The sequence below is a fragment of the Empidonax traillii genome, unplaced genomic scaffold (assembly GCF_003031625.1).
Source record: "Empidonax traillii isolate 1590-97213 ecotype Southwest subspecies unplaced genomic scaffold, ASM303162v1 scaffold345:size607713, whole genome shotgun sequence".
NCBI lineage: Eukaryota > Metazoa > Chordata > Aves > Passeriformes > Tyrannidae > Empidonax > Empidonax traillii.
The window spans coordinates 375,398-393,923 of NW_020955538.1; the positions used below are offsets into that span (position 1 = coordinate 375,398).

General features: G+C 42.4%; 1 protein-coding gene across 5 annotated transcripts in view; it reads right to left on the reverse strand.

Moving 5' to 3' along the window:
• The window catches only part of TSPAN18 (tetraspanin 18), a 60,610-nt gene that overhangs the window by 17,403 nt on the left and 24,681 nt on the right, over positions 1-18,526 (reverse strand). For 3 of the 5 annotated variants that reach the window (XM_027892309.1, XM_027892311.1, XM_027892310.1), the window contains exons 2-4: positions 8,362-8,451; positions 2,502-2,593; positions 1,566-1,766 (exon numbers count right to left, since the gene is read on the reverse strand). In XM_027892309.1, the coding sequence (XP_027748110.1) occupies positions 1,566-1,766; positions 2,502-2,564 (264 nt within the window). In that variant the 5' untranslated portion in view covers positions 2,565-2,593; positions 8,362-8,451. The remainder of the gene's footprint in view (positions 1-1,565; positions 1,767-2,501; positions 2,594-8,361; positions 8,452-18,526) is intronic. The other 2 variants (XM_027892312.1, XM_027892313.1) reach the window with 2 other exon arrangements.

Here is an 18,526-nt window from a genome sequence, read left to right on the forward strand (position 1 = left end):
AGCAGGTTGTTTAACAGAGTTGGCTTTGATATCAGAAGCCCTCGAAGACCTGATCAAAGCGGAACAATAATTCCTCATCCAGTAACTTAGAGTTTCTCCTAGTCTAGAGTATTACTTCCAGCCTGTATTTTTCTCACATTTCATTCAAAATCAAATAATCATAAAGGTAAATAAATAAAGCAGCAGGGCTCAGAACTATCTCTAAGAGTCAGAAAAATAATAAACACAAAGTCAAGTGCATTGGAGTATAACTAGAACACATGGAGGAGTATTCAAACCTGTAACTGATATTAAATCAGGAAAGAGCATGGCCCAGAGCTACCTTCCTCCAGCCAGGTTACCCATCTGTATGCAGCAGACATGGTCCAAACTGAAAATATTACTCTCCCATTCACTTACAATCAACAATTTTCATCAGACATAACTTTTAGTTTCTTAATCTGACAGGGACAGGCTTTGAAGTAAACTCAGGCTCATTGGGCCTGATCCTTTGCATTTTATAAGGTTCCTCTGGGCAGATCTTCACAGACTTTGCAAGGATACATCTGGCTTTCTGATTTTCTTCTGAGATGACCCACTAGAAATCAAACCCACAATGGCTTCCAGGAAAGGGATCTCATTTGCGGGCTATGATCCCAAGGCATGTGTGAGCCAAGGGCTAGAGAGAATTTATCTCACTGCAGCCGCACTCATCTCTAGGAAAGATGGGTTTGCATTCCAGAAAAAGGACTTTTCCATTCTATTTAAAGCTAGAGACAAGCCTTTTTTACACCATGAAGCAGCTGTGCAGGACACAATCACAACAAAATACAAGAAGTAAGATCAAGATACTAAAAAAACAAACAAACAAAAAACGTAACAATCCCAAAGTGCCAACAGACACAGCAGGAGGGAAAAAGGTCACATTAGAGGAAAAAAAAAAGAAAACAAGAAAACAAGAAAACTAATTATCTTTCAATACATAACTGATAATGCATTCCAGTAGAAGATAATGGCTGGAAACCCTACAGTATCAGAACTTATGAGGAAGGAGGCAGGGGCAGAAGTGACTTATTTTAGATCTTTGTAATTTTTGATGACCGCATGGGCTGAGGTTTAACCCCGCCATTCAGGAGAATGTGCCCAACAATGACAAATCTCACTGATTTTAGGAGCAGAGTAGGCTGTGTAAGGGAGTGACCAGCTGTTGAGAGCGGCAATGACAGGCCACCATGCAGCTCCGAGCTGGGCATTTCTGCTGACAGGGGGGGAGCTCCCTTACCCAGGTGCTGTGCTCCATATGTTCCCTCTGCTTTGTTGTGAAGTCCGACCAATTAAATGGGGGCATTTTGAAAGAAAGCTTAAAAAGGACAAAATACGCTCAGAGACTGGGCTCAAATCTATATACAGAAAAAGCAAATTTTCTGCATTTCTATCTGTGTGTAAAAGTATTCTAAGCCTGTTTGTTGTCTAAAGGAATAATAGCTCCAATACTAGACACCCATTAATGAACTTATCACAGCATCATCTGTCCAATCACTTCCACTCTTGGGAAGCACCAAGAGGCCAACAGAAAATGCAAGGACACTTACAAAAAGCAGGAGGCATTTGTTCTCACGGATGGCACCACAGCAGCCGAGGAAACCCAGCAGAAAGAGCATTGCTCCCATAGCCAACATGATGTATGCTCCTGTGAAGAGCAGAGGGTTGGCAGCCACTATCTCTCGAAAACCTGTGGGATCCACAATGACCCAGATTCCAAGTCCCAGCAGGCATGCTCCTCCCAGCTGTCACAGCACAAGGAATGGAGAGAGAGAGGAAGACAGGTCAACATAAAACAACTGCTGAAGAAAAACTGGATTCATTACTATCTTTTGATCAAACATATTAATTTGGAGAATTTGTGTTTCTCCATTGCATATATTCTCCACTGTACAGTTGACTTCTGACCTGCTATTATCTCTTGCTCACTAAATGAATTATTTGCAGCAAAAGTGCCTTTCTTCCTAGACACATCACTCTACCAACTGTTTCCTCCCTTCCTAATGCTGATAGACAGAGTGTCAATCTGCTGCCACATCAGTGGAGGACAGCCCAGTGAAGGGGCACTCATGAATCATCCCTGCCACAGAGGCCAGGGCGCTGGCTACTCTTCCTTTAAAAAAACAAGAACAATCAGGAACGACTGTTTCTGACTGAAAACCTCAGCAGGGCACCCAGGACTAGAAAACAATTTCTTATGCCATTCAAGGACTAACCACATACACCCCTAGTTACAGCTTTCCATGTGGTCTCCCTTGTCAAGGACAGCAATAACGCAGAAAACAGTGACCACTGCACTGCCCTGCTGAATGTCTGAGCATGTTTGGATGCTGCAAAATGCTCAGTGATTGTTAGTGCAAAGCAGAGGGGATATTCTGTATCATGGCAACTTTATCAGAATTACAGCCTATCCTGCTGGGAGGCAGCAGGCTGCTGGAAACAGAAGGATTTGGGAAAGAAAGTGAATTCTAAATACTTACAAATATAAAGAAATTGAAAAGAAACATCAGGTACTTCATGCAGCTCAGACAGTCTCCCTCCATGGTCTTCAGGATCCTTGGTCCAACTCCTCCTGCAAAACAACACTTTCCTAGCACACTCATTTTTATTTGGAATGACACAATCCTATTTCCATTTGTATTTCCCCCAAGATCCTGTGGAGTTCATTATACAGAACAGCTCTTTTCTTACCTGAACAAGGCAACATAGGCACAGGCTAGTAAGAGATAATGATCACTGCTAAGTCTCTTTGCATTCTTTAAGGTCTGTTGAACACAGATGTGAAGAGGAAGGTTGCAGGAGAGGAAAGGTCTAGTTTTACTTGCAGAGTGAGATACTGGGGGAAGAAGATTTTTACCGCCCTTCTTAAACCTTGTCAAGCTGAAGAAGCACTGAATGTACCTGCCTGTTTCAAACCAAAGAAGGTCATATTGACACAGGAGCCAGAACAAGCTTGAGCCCAGTTAAAAGATGCTCAACAAACATTTGGGACAGTTAGCTCCCCATACAAGCTTCCTCTACAGAATGAATGTCACACAAACATGGACAACAGTTTTGAGAAAACTTGTAAACATTTGAACTGGGAATGACTGCAGTGTGGGGACATGGCAGGGCCCATGGAGGCTGTCCACACAGGGTTACTCAGCCTGAGGAACACCACTTGCTTGTCATGCACTGAGATGTCCTGTGCTAGTGAAGTCCTGGTGCTCTACACCCCACTTTGCACGTCTTTTTCAAGAAAAACCCATGGATCAATGTTGGAAAGCTTTTAAGGCCAGAAAAAAACGCTATGGAATCTTAAGCAGTTTTGAAACTCCATGTCTGGTTTAGACAACAAACTGCTTGGACAGTGTTCTATCGCAAAAGTGACAATAAATCCTGACCAGATAAGGTTTACACTGGAAAAAAGTTTCTACTTGCTGTTTAATGAAGTGACTATGTCTCCTAATATGCCATTATATCACCAAGTACCCCAGAGGGACAGACAACAGAAAACAATGCAGTCATGGTGCTGTGCACAGATAGATCTGAACATATACAAACACAGAGGCAGAGGTTTGCTCAGCTCCTTAAAGAAGCCTTCCTAAAGCCCACATGCCTCTTAGCACATTTCATTCCCTTTCTCCACTGCAAATGCCATTCCCTGAACAGACATGCATCTTATGATATGCTATGCTAGCAAAGTACACTTAATTCACTTAAAATAAAAAAATGAAATTATCCAAGGTTTTCACCAGGTCAGAAATAAAACTCTCTTTCATTCCTTCATTGCTTTAGTTAATCCAAAAAACTTGTAAGTGCTGCACAGCCTTGTGGGGTGCTTTCTTCTGTGACCATAGGAACTGGTCTGCTTTAGCCAAAAAGCTGAGAAAACCCATGGCAGGCAAAGCCCCCAGCATGGGGCTGCCTGAGGTAAGAGCCAGATTTTTCTTAACACAGTGTGTGTTTTCTGCATTACTTTTACTTGGTTTAAAATCAAATCAGCTCATTTTTTAGTGACAAAACAAGCAGAGACACAAATGGTGCAACACAGAAGTCCATGTGGACATGCAGTTGCTTTTCCTCTTCATCTACACGTGCCTGGGGCAGGACGGCAATGTGCCTCTGCTGGGTGGGCACTGCCCAGGGAACTTCCTTTGCTAGAGGGATCCCGAGAAGGTCCACCTTGCTTCTGGAGAAACACAAACCTGAATCTGGACCTGAGAATGAGGGCAATATTTTTCTTTACAAACTTTATTTTCTCATATCTCTGTTACATAACTGTTCTGTTCAGAGAGACTCAAAGACAAGACCATTACTGCAGCAGATGGAGTGGGGCACAGAGCTCTGATGTGGGCCTGGACAAAATGCTCACAGCTTCTAAACAGTGTTTAAAGCCATGTCTGAAAAACTCCCAGAGAAAAGAGATTTCACAGAATATTCTGAGTTGGAAGAGAACTACAAGGATCATCGAGTCCAACTCTTAGGTGAATAGACCATATGGGGATCAAACCCACAGCCTTGGTGTTATTAGCACCAAGCTCTATAAAGCTTGAAGTCCAGAAGGGTAAGGACCTGGGGAGGGAATTCTTCAGTTTTATGGGAAAGGTAAACCTTCAGCTCCACTAACACATTGCTTGGATACTATAGTACAGAGGGATATGAAAATACAAACAAATCAATGAACTTCAAGAGCCCCACAATTAGTGTCACCCAGATGTTCCTCTCACCACAAAAAAAAAATAGTCATACTCTACTGAAACAAAGCATGCCTAAATCTTAGTATATTAGCCAAAGTCTTAAAGTTATCTGAGAAATTACAAAATCCTGCTGCCTTGAGCATCCACCTGCATGATCCATATCATAGCAGCCTTAGTCAAAAAAAGGAACAAAACCCAAAACAGTTTATCCTTACTGTGTCACTGCACATCATACACACCCATCTCACTACAGTCACCCACATGAAAAACATTGCCTGTGGTCTAAGAAGCAGCAGTTCCTAAGCCAAACACTGTCTTGCTGCTTTGTAGCATTGATAAATCACATTCCTGCCTTACTTTCCTTTCTGTGTCTGGGTCTGCTTCCTCTGTAAGACAAGCAAGCTCCCTTGGAACTACTCTGATTTACATGAACTGAGTACAGGCCTACTTTTATTTTCAAAGACAAACCTAAACTAGGATTCTTTGCACTGCTCCTGCCCACTCACCAACTCAGTATGTTAAAATATTTTCTAGACATAAGCAAGGAAGGGAGACTGCAAATCCATTAAGCAACCAGATCCTGAAAACTTCGCTGTCAGGGCCAGGCAGTCACAGTAACCTGGGAGCAGCAAGAATACATGGACACTCAGCTTTGACAAACAAGGACTTCCCTTCATTGCCTTGGCAAGAAATTGTCCCCAGCAGAGGCACTGGGCTCAGATTTGTGATTTCTATATCCACCACGCTTCACACAGCAAAGCAAAAACTAAGTGCAACCCTACTCACTGTGCTGTGCTTCAAGTCAGGAACACACCTACTGGGGCTTACAAATTCCAAAATTCTTCCACTCAGGATGTGCAAATGGAAGTCAGGGACAGTACTGTGAGGTCTGGGCTGGCAAAGCCAAGAAAAATCATGTCAGAGTTTCCACATCAGAAGAACTCAATACAAACTTCGAAAAAATGCCAACCCACTGACCTGATCTGAGCAACTGTTTCAGTGGTGGAACTTAGAGCTTGGAGAGACCCACATGTACCAGCATAACATACCCTTTCCAGTTTCTGCTGGATACCCAGATTCCCAAACAGCACATGCAAGGTCATCATTTGGATCCTGTAACTGCACTAATCAAAACAGAAAAAATAAACCCAAAGCATGATCTGATCTCTTACGAGGCTCTTAAAACTATTTGATGTCAGAGTTAAAGCACTCCAGCATAGTACTGCTCAAGACTTCAAAGAATAAGTAACTAATGCTATTTACAAACAATGCAAGCAAAATGCAAATAATAATAATTACAAATAAAGTAATTATGAATGCATTTGTGCCAACTGCTGCCTTCCTAAATAAATGAAGGTACCTGAAATCCCTGATGAGAGGCTGTATGGAGAAAATAACTGACATTAAAGGACAATCTTGACCCAAAGAGCTGCTTTTCCTTCTACTTTTCTTTTTAAGCCATACACACAAAAGGCAAATTTTCCAAGTTACTGCTAGTACACGCTGATAGAAGTGAGATAAAACTTGTAGGCAAATATCTTAATCTACCTTTTAAAAATACCTTCTCTTCCCTCCTCCAGGCCCCAAATTTGTGACAGATTAAGTTCTCCTCTGCAGGAGACATTTAATGCTAAGCAAACATTAACAGTCAGAACTGCAGAAGACAGAGGCTGACAGATACTTCCTCTGGCTTGTCCCATCTCAGACTTGTGAGACATATGAGATATATATGGTTTTGTCTGAAATGAACCTATAAATGTTCAGCTTTTTCTTAGGCAGATTATTCTACATTTCTCTCCCCCTTCCCCACACCCCCTGCACCCCTTCCCCCCGCCCTCTTTCATCACTCATGAATTTTATCTTGCAAAGTGATGGGGAGGCTAAAAATCCCCAGCAGTGTAGCCAGGAAACATCCTACCTGCTGTAATCAGTTAGGAATAGCCTAGGTTTTTTAAGGCAATGCATTTTTTTTTATTCTCTAGCCACAATTTATTTCCTTTCTTCTGTCATTTGCTTTTGCATGCCTTGCAGCTACCTTGAACTTCTCCTTTCTGAAGGCAGCTGTTGGACCACACCCCAAAAACTGCTACTAAATTTCTCTTTGCTACCACTGATATTTCCCTCAATCCCCATATCCTTTTCACACTAGATTGAAACCAATGGATGCACTTCAACTGTTCCTTTCCCTTTCCTTTGGAGATGAAATCACTGAAAAACTGAGGCGGAACAGGATCTCTGGATATCACTGAGTACAAACACCCACGCCTCCAACCTGGGCCAATTCCAAAGTTTGATCCAACTTCAAAGCAAGCTGCTCAGGGTCACATTAGTTAAGTTTTGAATGTCTCTGAGCACTGAGATTCCCCAGTCTCCCTGGACACCTCTTCCAGTGTATGATAACCTGCCTCGTGAAAAAATTTTTTTAAACAGCTGTCCAAGGTGTGTCCAAGTTACCTGGTGGCAAATGGAACAAGAGCATCTCACAGATGCACCAGTCTATCAGAACTCTCAGGAGCACCTCATCTTCACCAGTCTCAATCCTTGCATCTTCCTTATCATATCACTCCTACCCTTGACTTGAAAACAAGTGTGCGAACTATTTTCCTTGTCCACTCCTAACATACCTCTGCAGACAATTTGTGTTTCAGTACAAAAAATTCAGGCATTTTGCACTTGCCTGATGGCTCATCACAATCTTCCCATTTCAAATATTTGACAGAAAACACAGAATAACCAAGAGTAAAAGAGATGTCTAGAGGTCATCTTGCCCAACCCTCAGGTGAATCACTTTCTCAGTCACTTCTTTTCTATCACATCATCCACCTATATCTTCTTTTAACATAAATATCTCTTTGTCACCCACATGCACAAAGACCTTGTCCACTGAACTCATCTATTGCTTTTTTAAAACCCAAGAACCAGTTCTGCAGTACTTCCTACTATATCAGCCAGTGGCTTGAGGAAGAAATGGTGCTAACTCACACCTACCTTTCTATTCATACACAATGCAACCAAGTAAAAGCAGAAGACATGTTTGAAGCTCTCCAGAACCAGTGCCAAGCAGCCTTTAAAGGCATTAGAAAATATGGACTAGATTCTTTTCCAAGTAAATGCATCAATTTCTAGAGGCTGTCTAGCTAGGTTGTCCCTGGAAACATCCCTGAAGCTCTAAGCTTCACCAGTGGCAAAGGACCACCACTAGCTGGCATTGCTCCATTGTGTCCTCTCCACAGCAATGTGGCAGCCCACCCTTTGGCTTGCAGGTATTAAGACTTGGCTCAGCATGCCTACCTTCCTTCACAAGTCCATCTCTCAAAAGAGGATTTGTGTGTTCATTGTCTGCAAGCAGTATCCAACTTCTATAAAACCAAAGTGGTGGATTCTCCTAAGAGAACAAATCCAATAGGAAGAGCCTTCCAGAAAATCTTCTCAGAGATTATTCCCACACAGTCTGCTCTTCTAGATACAACAGAGATGGGGCAGTTTCATTAGAGACTGAAGAGGAACAACTTTATCCAGTATCTTGGAGTGACAATGATGCAGTTGAGCTGTGTATTTCTTACCCCTCTCCTGCACGCCATAGGTAGACTTAACCAGCCCTGACAGAGATACAGACAAAGCATCTGGCAGGTACAAAGACCAGGCTGTAAGCAACACTCACCTTTAAAAATCTTGGGACTGGAAGCACAGTGCCTATTCTAGTCTTTAATTGGCTGTGTGTCCCATGTATTTTGTTCTATCCAAGCTTGTCCTGTAAGATAAAAGTACGCAATTACTGAAGAAGTCAATAAAACACAATCATGTTAAATACACAATTTATTAAAACACAACATCCTGATGAATATGCTCAGTTTAATTGCCACCTTAATTTATTGTACATTAGCAGTAATGAAAAGCTTTTAATATGCAGTGAGGGATTCAATTTCTCAGAATCTCTTTAACAATCTTTGGGGTGTTTTAAATGCCCACAGACCACATGTAAATCTATAGTCCCATTACACATGCACCTCATCCCACAACAGGACTAGATTAATACCAGCTGCACCTTCAATATTTTATAGGAGGTTTAGACAAACTTTAATCTGCTGTGACTTTACAGCCCATTTACTGGGAAAATGGAAAAGGCAGAAGAAGGGAGATGGAATGCATCTTTGGGAGGCCCAGCCATTAGGAGCAGCAGCCTGAGACATTGGGCATTATCTCTCATTCTTCCAGCCAGCTCTCAAATCAAGTTGAGCAAACTATATCCTCTCCCTCTGCCTCACTGTCACTGCCTGGGAAGCAAGAACAGAGAGGAAACAGCAAAGCCACCACCCTGTCCACCCAAAGCGTTAGATACACAGGTGCAGGCACAGAGACTCAAGGGCAGACTGCCACTGCCCTTAAGTTAACAATTACAATTTTTTTAGTAAATTTTAATTTCTGCCTGCACAACGCTAGTGTCAGCTTTTGACTAGGCAAAGGTGAGGAGAGACTACAGATTAACATGCAAGGCATGTGTTTGACTTGCTTTCTCAGGGCACCCTCTCCAATGGTGTTTTTTCCACCCATTTGACACAGTCCCAACCCCACACTCCGCAGAGTCTGTGGGGAAGGGGCACTCATTAACCCTTCAAACAGCACCCCATGCCATAAGAGCCCAGTATTCACATAGGGTCGCTCAGCACTATAATTCACTCATCCTTTGTAAATGGTTTTGGCATACTTGCAGCTTTGCTGAAGCCACTGCTTCCCTGTGAGGCATTAGATAAGTCACCTGGGTCTATCCCTGCTCTCTCAATGCCAGCATTTCATATTGATTTCTGGAGTGGGTGCATTTAACATCTGTTTCCCACAAACATTTGTAAATGCGCCTTTGAAAATTGCCTCCCATTAAGACTTCTGTGAGCAAAAGTCTATCATTTGTTGTTGGCAGGAAGCGAACAAGGAGTTTCAAGGTGGCTGAAACTATTACAATATAATACATATAATGAATATTCATAGATCTTTCATTTTGCATTAATCGCTCACATTTAATGTCCTTCCTCTGTCACTGTAAATGTACATCTCTAGATGAAGAGCAGAGATGGCTTCCCTTTTGAAATCTGGAAGGTGCAAACATCCATTGCCCATTGACCCATCTCTGCTGTGAAGTGCTGAGGGCATGTGCCCTTTACAATGCTGGGTAGGAAGGCTGCCCTGGATCAGTACAGCTTCTCCATCAGTGTGAAAGTTCAGAGGGTGCCATGTGACTGGCTGGGAGACAGCTGCAGCAGATCCAGGCATGTCTGAAGAGGCCTTTGGAGAACCTACAGCTAGGACAAGGGACAATGTCACTGCCTCACAATAGAGAGCCCCTTTTTGACAGTCAGAACCCAGTGCCCACCCTGACCTTTTTATCTATTTCTTTGGTGTGTGGGGACACTTCACCCTGTGTTTTGCATGTGCCACTGAGAGATAATTTCTTCAGTTGTCCTGTCCTGTGATGCCACTGTTCTGGGATAGCTGCTGCCAAGAGAAGATGGCTCTAACTTTAGAGCAGAGATGACTCTGTGTTATATAAACATATCATTAGGAAAATAACCAGAGTGATAAGATTCCTGCTCCTACTGTGTATGCATATAATTACATCCCTCCAAGCCCTCAAAGGTCTGCCTGGGAGAGGAATTTTATTTTTTTTTATTCCTCATATGTCACAATATTTTAAAGAAATTATAGCACCACAGAGAGGAAGAGCTTAAATGCTTCAGTAGGTACCAGCAGGTGCTGTGTCAGAAGAGATGAAAGACCGCAATTGGTGCCAAACAGCAGCAATGCTCCATCTTACTCTGTGGCCCTAAAGGGGAGGAAGTCCCTACTAAACAGACTCTCTTTGGTTAATAGCTACAATTTTGTCATTAAGGAGAACTGCAGAAAGTGCAAAACCACCATACCTAATTGTGACTTGAGCAAGCTGATGCCTTCAATTACAGTTGCTGGGGGAACACAGTGGAAGCCAGAGCACTGGCTGAGGCCAAGCCCCATCCTTAGGACTACGCAGTGCAGCCACGCTGCCTCAGCCAGCAGAGCAGCTGTGGCTGGCATGTTGTCCTGCCCCTGTGCTCATCCCACAGCCACTACATCAGCTCTCCTTGCTGAGCACTGGCTTCTCTTGACATTCGCATTGCAGCTGTTTGTGAGGAGCGGGCTTTGATGAAGGAAAAGAAGATAAACATGCGCCTCCTGCTTGTCTCATGCCACAAGAAAGACAGTCGGAGCCCCAGAGCAAAGAGGAATGGGGCAAAGAGAGGCTGATACGGTCAGCAGTAGCAAGTACGGTAGCACGTGAAACAAGAAATAAATGAAGGATGCAGGATGGAGAAGCAAGGCCTGTCTTTGTGAGAAATCTGACCTCCTGCATGTTGACTACAGCAGGAAGGGCCACCAGATGGACTGCTTACAGATGTCCTGCTTCACAAGGGCTCCTAGATACTGCTAGCCCCCTGTGCTCACCACGTTTGCAGGATCCATAGAAACCAAAATGCATGCCAACCCATATGTTCAACCAAAGCAAAAATTGAAGACAGAAGTAGTTTCCTGCTGGATCTTTGCAACAGGTCAGTGCTTTTATAGTGAAAGGTGAGGAAAAACATCTCTCTGAAAGCAGGATTGGGATAAGCCTTGCAATGGCTTCAGAAAAAAGTAAAGCATTTGCTGCTCCTGAACTGCACCTTGGCACAAGCTGTTTACATTATCCTGTAACTATTGCTCCTACATAAATAACTAATTGTACTGGAATTTCATAGCACTTGCACAGCAGAATCGTTGCTATGACACAACTATATTACTGCATATAAATCCAATTAGATTCCAAAGTGCAGTGTGTAACTGTAATCGGCCCCTGTGGAGCAGCGATGAGAGGACCTGCACAAGACCATGCAACTCGATACTAAATTACAGTCAATCTACCTCCCCTTTAGTTGCATTAAAATGCTAATGTCACTGTAACGTGGGCCCATTTAGCAGCAATGACTGCCTTGCCTTGCAACACTGGAGTGAATGAGGCTGTTGCTTTGCCTCAGAGCATTTAATTCCTTGGTATACAGTTGAGTGATCAAAGCCCGTAGGGGCACCTTATACCTTAAAACAATAACCTGACTGGCTTTTATAACACTAAAAGCATATGAGGCTTGGGACAGTGTTTAAATGAATCAGAGCTGCTGCTAAAACTACCATAAGTTTCCTACCCAAGCAGACCAACTGAATCCCATCCCATCCTGACTGCTTTTAACAAAGACACATTTCTGCCACCAAACGGCTGCACAGTAGGAGCACATTAGTCTTACACAGAAGGAAAAAGAGGGCTGGACTGAACCCCTTAAAACTTCATACAAATAATACCAGCATTGCAACAAAAGCAATAATACAACAGTTACCATCTACGTTTCATATTTGCAACTTTGTAAAATGTGTGCATAGAATATGTGAGATCACGTGGAGGTAAAATCTCCCACATGTACACAGACATTCAAAATGGAAATTCCGAAGTGGCAAAGCAGAATCAATTCTCCTAAATGTTGTAACGTTTTGAAAAGTGCTACAGTATGTGTTTGAAGTGCCAGTATGGCTTCAGGCCACAGAGCACTCCATTTCAAGTAGTGCAAATGTGCCACACCGCTGGAAACCACACTGCTGGAAACATGAACTGCTCACCTGGGCCCCTTCACAAGCAAAGTTAGATAGGTAATCACATCTGGCTCTTTCACACAGCTTTTCACACACAGCCACCAGCTGTCTCAGAAGAGGAGATACTGCATACAGAACCAACACATCTAATAGCCTGCAACTCTTTTTAAGTTCTGCTGCTTTATAAAAAAATCCCCAGATAGCTCACAGGTGTATTTTCCCTTGTATTAACCACAGTACAATGGAACCATATGGTACTGATTGTCTGCCTCTCTAAACAGATGATCCGAAGATTATATGCACTGATGATATAACAACATTAATTTTGTTTATCAGATAAGAAAAACAAAGCTAAAAGGAGAATGGATATGCTAAACCTCCTGACCCCAAATACAACCCTATGTTCACCAGTCCATAATGAGATCAGCCCCAAAACCATGAAAAAACTGATCACTTCTGGCTGATAAGTTATACGCTTTGCCAGGCATCTTGTATCCCAGAAAGCAGTTATTTATCATACCAAAAGGGAGGCAGCTAACTTTGGCCTCCTATTTCTGAAAATATTTCCTTTCTGGATGGAATAAATGTCACCATCCTGAGTGGATCATGGAGTTGCATCACAAGCCAAGTGACATTATCCACTGTCATGTCAGATACTGTCAAGTGTTGAAACACTCCATACGCTTGCACGGCATTCCAGACGCTGAGGGGATTTAACATGAAGTGTAAATGCCTGCCACTTTTTCCCTGAGCCTGACACATCTCACCTTTACAACAACTGACTCCTCGGTGCTCTTTTCTGTTCTCTCTTTCTATAGCCTTGCTTTGTTTGCAACAAATGCCTCAGCAGTTTGTGGCATTCATGATGATTTTGAAAGATGAAGGAATAAATTTCAGAAATACTGGAGAGTTGCTGTGGCAACCTTGTCCTCCTCAGACCACAATTTCCAATATTTTAAGAAGTTTCTTGATACTTTGCAGGCTTCAGGGAAACCAGGCAGAGCAGGAAAATGATTTTAAAGTAAGGATGTTACTAAAATGGATTACTGTGAGCCACAGGCCCTTGTCCTGTCAAAGAGATGATGATGATGTCCTTAGCAAGAAAAAGAAGCCCCAGACTGTCTGGGCAGAAACACAGGCAAAGGCCCATGGGCAAAGGAATCTGAAACCCCTGCTTGAATCTTTTGTTTTAACAGATCAATAGGTTAACTTTTTTTTTTTTTTTGGTAGTTATTCTCAATGCTTTTTCATAAGACATAGGCGTGGAAAAAGTAACCCACTGTTTAACACTTAGCTGGGGAAGTAATAACCTGAATTGCTTTTAAGGAAGAAATCCCAAATAGAACTTTGAATGCATTAACGAATGCACAAAAAACCCACCCCAACAAAAACCCCAACCCCCCCAACAACCAACAGAACTCTCTGTTCAAGGTAACTGTCTACACACATGTAAAAACAAAACAGTTTAGTCCCTCTTGAAAAGCAAAAGTTAGGAAAAAGTCTGTAAGAAAAGTAGATCTTAAATAAGGGACTTCAGTAATACAAAATAAACTAGAAAATAATATTTCTGGTAATCTGACCAGTGGCATTATTTATCTCCTTCCAGTCATCTTTTCAATGTTTTTTACAGTAATAATAACAATAATGCATCTCAAAGTGTCATGAATTCCAAACACAATAGGATATTCTTTAGCTTACTGGGCTCATAACTTGGAGTCATTCATTTACTTAAGAAATACATAAATTTCACAATCTATAAGTGTGATATGTGCACAAAAAGTTGAATGCAGCAAAGAACATGAGAAATGACATAGGGAAGAGAGGCAGACATGAAGCCTAAGTTACCCTGCTTATAGCCAAACTGATACACATCTTATAAATATTCCATGTGCAAATCTAAACTGAGTTTCGCTGTAATCAGCATCTTTAACTTACTCTAATACATAAAATTGCAGCTAATGTGGTTTGAAAGGTAAATGTGACTGATCTCAACTACACCTGTCCCAATTAATTTATGAACACCCAACCACTCAATGTCTTTTGCTATAGATATTTTTGATTTCTGATTAAGAAAGAGTAAGAAGGAGCAGAGAGAGAACCATGGCCAGAACCCACAAGACAGCTTCAGACGTTCTGCCGGAAAATAAACGAGATTTAATAAATCCCATAATCTTGGCATATGTTTTTCTAAATGTTCTCTCTTCCTTCACAAGATATATAATCTAAACACTCCAGCAATGATCAGGTTCCAGGCAGACAAAAGACCCATAGCACTACTCATACATAGATGACAGGAGTAAAGGGACTAAGTGAGATATGAGCCAAGACTCGAAGGCTGGCTCCCAGATGCTTTTGCTTTCCCAGTGGATAACAGACACTGCATCAAGACACACAATGTCATGCTGGTGAATTTGCTGTTCTCACAACACCTAATTTTTCTCTCCATCTGAACTTATTTAGAAAGCGTACTGTACACTGTCCCCTTCTCCTTTCTCTTTTGTCCTGACTCATGGCATGGGAAACATGAAAGACAGCATGGCTGGTTATTGTTAATGCACCTTAAAAAGAGGGTTATTCTGGAACATGCCACAGTTTTCCTTGCTATTTGCACAGGCAGCTAATGATCACCCTAATAGCTTCTCTCTCTGAAGTCGTAATAAGCTTACAAATGAACCCATTCAGCACATATTAAAAAGCAAGGGATGCTCCTTTGATTACAGCCTTTATGAAATCTCTGAATATTTGTTTTGTTGTTGCACAGCCGCAATTAGGACATGCTGCTGAGAGCCAGCTCAGCTGCCAGAGCAGTGGGGTTTGGAGACACCTCCAGTACCATAGCAACACATCCACCTCTCACAGCATCAGGCACAGGCAGCCTGGCAGCCCTTGAGTCTTGGCAAGCACCTTCAGATCTTCCAGGAATTAGGAAATAAAAGGTGCCTAATTAAACTTCCTCCACTGATGCCTCGACACTGTTTATGAAGCCACACCAACAGCCCCGCACTGCAGCTCTCGTGAACGAGCCATCCTGCTGCACCAGCCACAGTCCTGCCAAGGGCCTTGGGGTCACACAGCTGCTGGGCATGTCTCCACACACTGCTCTGGAGGCTCACGGGTTTGGAGGTACCCAGTTCATGCTGCAGGAAAAGTGGGCAAATTGGTGTGTTACAGAGATTTAAGGAGGCAAGAACTTTACCTTGCTAAGGTGCGAATATGGGGGAACTCGCTTCCATTGTCACCTGTAACACTTCCCCTCAGTAACTTCATCCTTCCACATGTGGGGAGGGGAACTGAGTGACCTTAAGGAAATCTCCTTATCACTTAACTGCTCAGAGGTTGATCTAAATCCCACTTATGTTGCTGACAGACTTCAAACTTCTCCAGGGGAGGGGGGAAATAAAAAAGGCATTTTTAAGGACATATAAACCTGCAAAATTGGGGACCTAGTTTTCATTAAGATTTGGTCAAACATTCCACTATAGCTAAAAGTTAAAAGAGCATATATTTTTTCCCCCTAAAGGAAGAGAGTGTCATGAACAATATACCCATTTTCCCAAAATTTCTTTTTTCCCCAAGCACAGTACATCTACAGTGGCCTTAAGTGGAGAGACTTGGGAAGCAATTCATTTTTGCACACAAAGACAGCAGCTTACGTGCTGATGACATGGATCCACAGGCTTTCAGATAGCATCAATGGGGTGACTTTCACCCACAAAAAGTATAACATCTCCTCTTAGAAAGCTGGGACACCAGACAAACCGCTTCTACTCTTCCTGAAAGGCAAGACCTTTGAATGGAACAGATATTTCCTACATCTCCAGGAGACTGGCTGAGGTTAAAGCAGGTCAAACCATGTAATACAGATATCTCTGTGTCGATACTACCCACAGTGCCTTTTAGGAAGGCTGCAATTGTAAGAAACCTTTTCTTGGCAAGAATATTTAACACAGTGCCAAAGATCTCCCCAGGCAGTCTTTGTTTTAAGGTTTGTGAGCTTTGGGGGAAGGATTGTATCTCTGATTGTGAAGTGGTCTGGGTTTTTAGCTCTAGTGTTATCTAAATAACACATAACAGCAGCGTTGGAAACTTCACTACCAGCATCACTTGCAAATAGATTGAGTATAGCTTGGGGCAAAACCTGAAGCACCATCAATCATACATACACACAAAAACTGGCATGCACTCACAGGGTACTGACCCTTTCAAAACTGAAATAGCAAATTTAACCACGGAAATATTGATGAATTTTCTTTTGCTCACTCTTCATTATTATTTTACCTGCTAGAAGTCAGGACTTAGAACCTAGAGACATAAAACCTCCTCTAATTCAAATCAGAGGGGCTGGAATAATTACAAATGTATCAGTGAATAATGAAGGCATGAGCTGCTCACATGGCCTTAAATCAGTACAAAAACCAATCTGTCGATGGACCTTCCTCTTTGCAACCAAAACAAGTGAGAACACCATCTGACCAAATCTGGCGATTTCTGTTTTTGAAAGTCTAGGCAATCTTTCTACGGAGGACAACAGTGATAAAAGCAGATCTCCTGTGAGGGACAGGACTCCACAGGCTAACTTTCACATCAGTCAGGACTGGGCTGAATTCTGACTGCAAAATCACACCAGTTTTCAGTGGCCAAAGCTCACTATAACCACACTTTTGTTATGTCTCCCATCTTGATCAGCATCCAATTTGAAAGCAATGCTGCCTTTCAGCTAAAAAATGATATTGCAAAAGTATCAAAATAAGGTTTGCAGAGCAAAGAGCCAAAGCAGCCCATATTTAGGCTGAGAAAACACAGGGAACAACAGGATGTTCAAGCTATTCTGAACATGAAGAGACAACACTTTTGCAACTTTCTCCCAGTTAGGCTGCAGAGTTGCTCTGAGCTCCGCATCAAGGACATGAAAAGTTGTCCCAAGAGATATTGCATTTAACAGCTTCTTCTCCTATCACTCGTGTCAGCACAGGGAGAAGAATCTTTCTGAAAACATCATGGACTCTTGCTGTGAAAATGCATTTGACGATAAATTTTATGACAAATTTCATAACATGATTTGTGGTCACCATTCTGCATGTCTGATGAAGCACAAACAAGCTTGCATAAGAACATTAATACCATTTAAGCCCTAGATTGCTTTCCACATTACAGTCTGAAAGCCCTTTATGAAGCTGTGTCCTTTATAAAGCTGACCAGGCTTTTCTCCAGGATATCCAGCAAATGTCCTGGGCAGCTGCTGTGGTCCCCTCTCTGTGCTCAGACCACTTTATAGTTCCACTTCTGCTAACATCTCTCACAGAAACCTCATAGACATTAGCGAGTAATTTCAAGCTAGTGTGTTGTTTTCATCCCCTGCCCCCTGTATTTAATATAATTAACAACAACACTTATCTGCCTCCCATGGAGTCTGAGAGATTTAGTTCAATATCCTTTGAGAGTACCAGGCTGCCTATACTGAAAGCAGTTGACAGAAGACAGTATGCAAAATATTGTAATTTTTATATGAAAACAAGCATTTTGAGTTACTGCCAATATTTTTTAAGACTGTTCAGATACAAAAACGCAGGCTGGGTCCTTCATATGGACTATACAGTTCTGAACTCATGGCAACTGGACCGAAAAATATCAGATGACTTGTACTCCATCTGTTTCCTCTTCAGGTTCACCATGTCAGCTCCTCATTAGGAGAATCCCAAGTCAAGGATCTACTGATGAAGACGGACACAGTAAACTTTTCAGTCTTGAAAGAAGACACTGTCCACAACACAGCTGAGGTTCCACACTGACCAGCATTACCAGTGACCCAGGGCTCCCAAACAGCCAGAGGTTGCACTTCAACATTGTCTGGTTAGAATCTGAGTGCTGCCAACTCAATGCATTTTGAAACTTCACCTTCAGGACAGCATACCACCTACCACCCTGCCCACTGTTTCCCATCGAAACTGGTGTGAATCAGCTCTTCCAGGAGGCCAGCAGAGACATGAGAGTTTCAGGGCATTGGGGTTCAGTATCCTGAATGCTCAAGTGCATTGCTAATAAATTCTGGGGGGTGGATGTGGAGACTTTTTAGAAAATGTTGAGTCAACATCTGCTCCCTCAGAAGTAATTCAGGAACAAAAGTTTTCCAGTCAGCACAGAGTTATTAGGAGTTTGAGGCAGGCATTTACAATAACCTGATA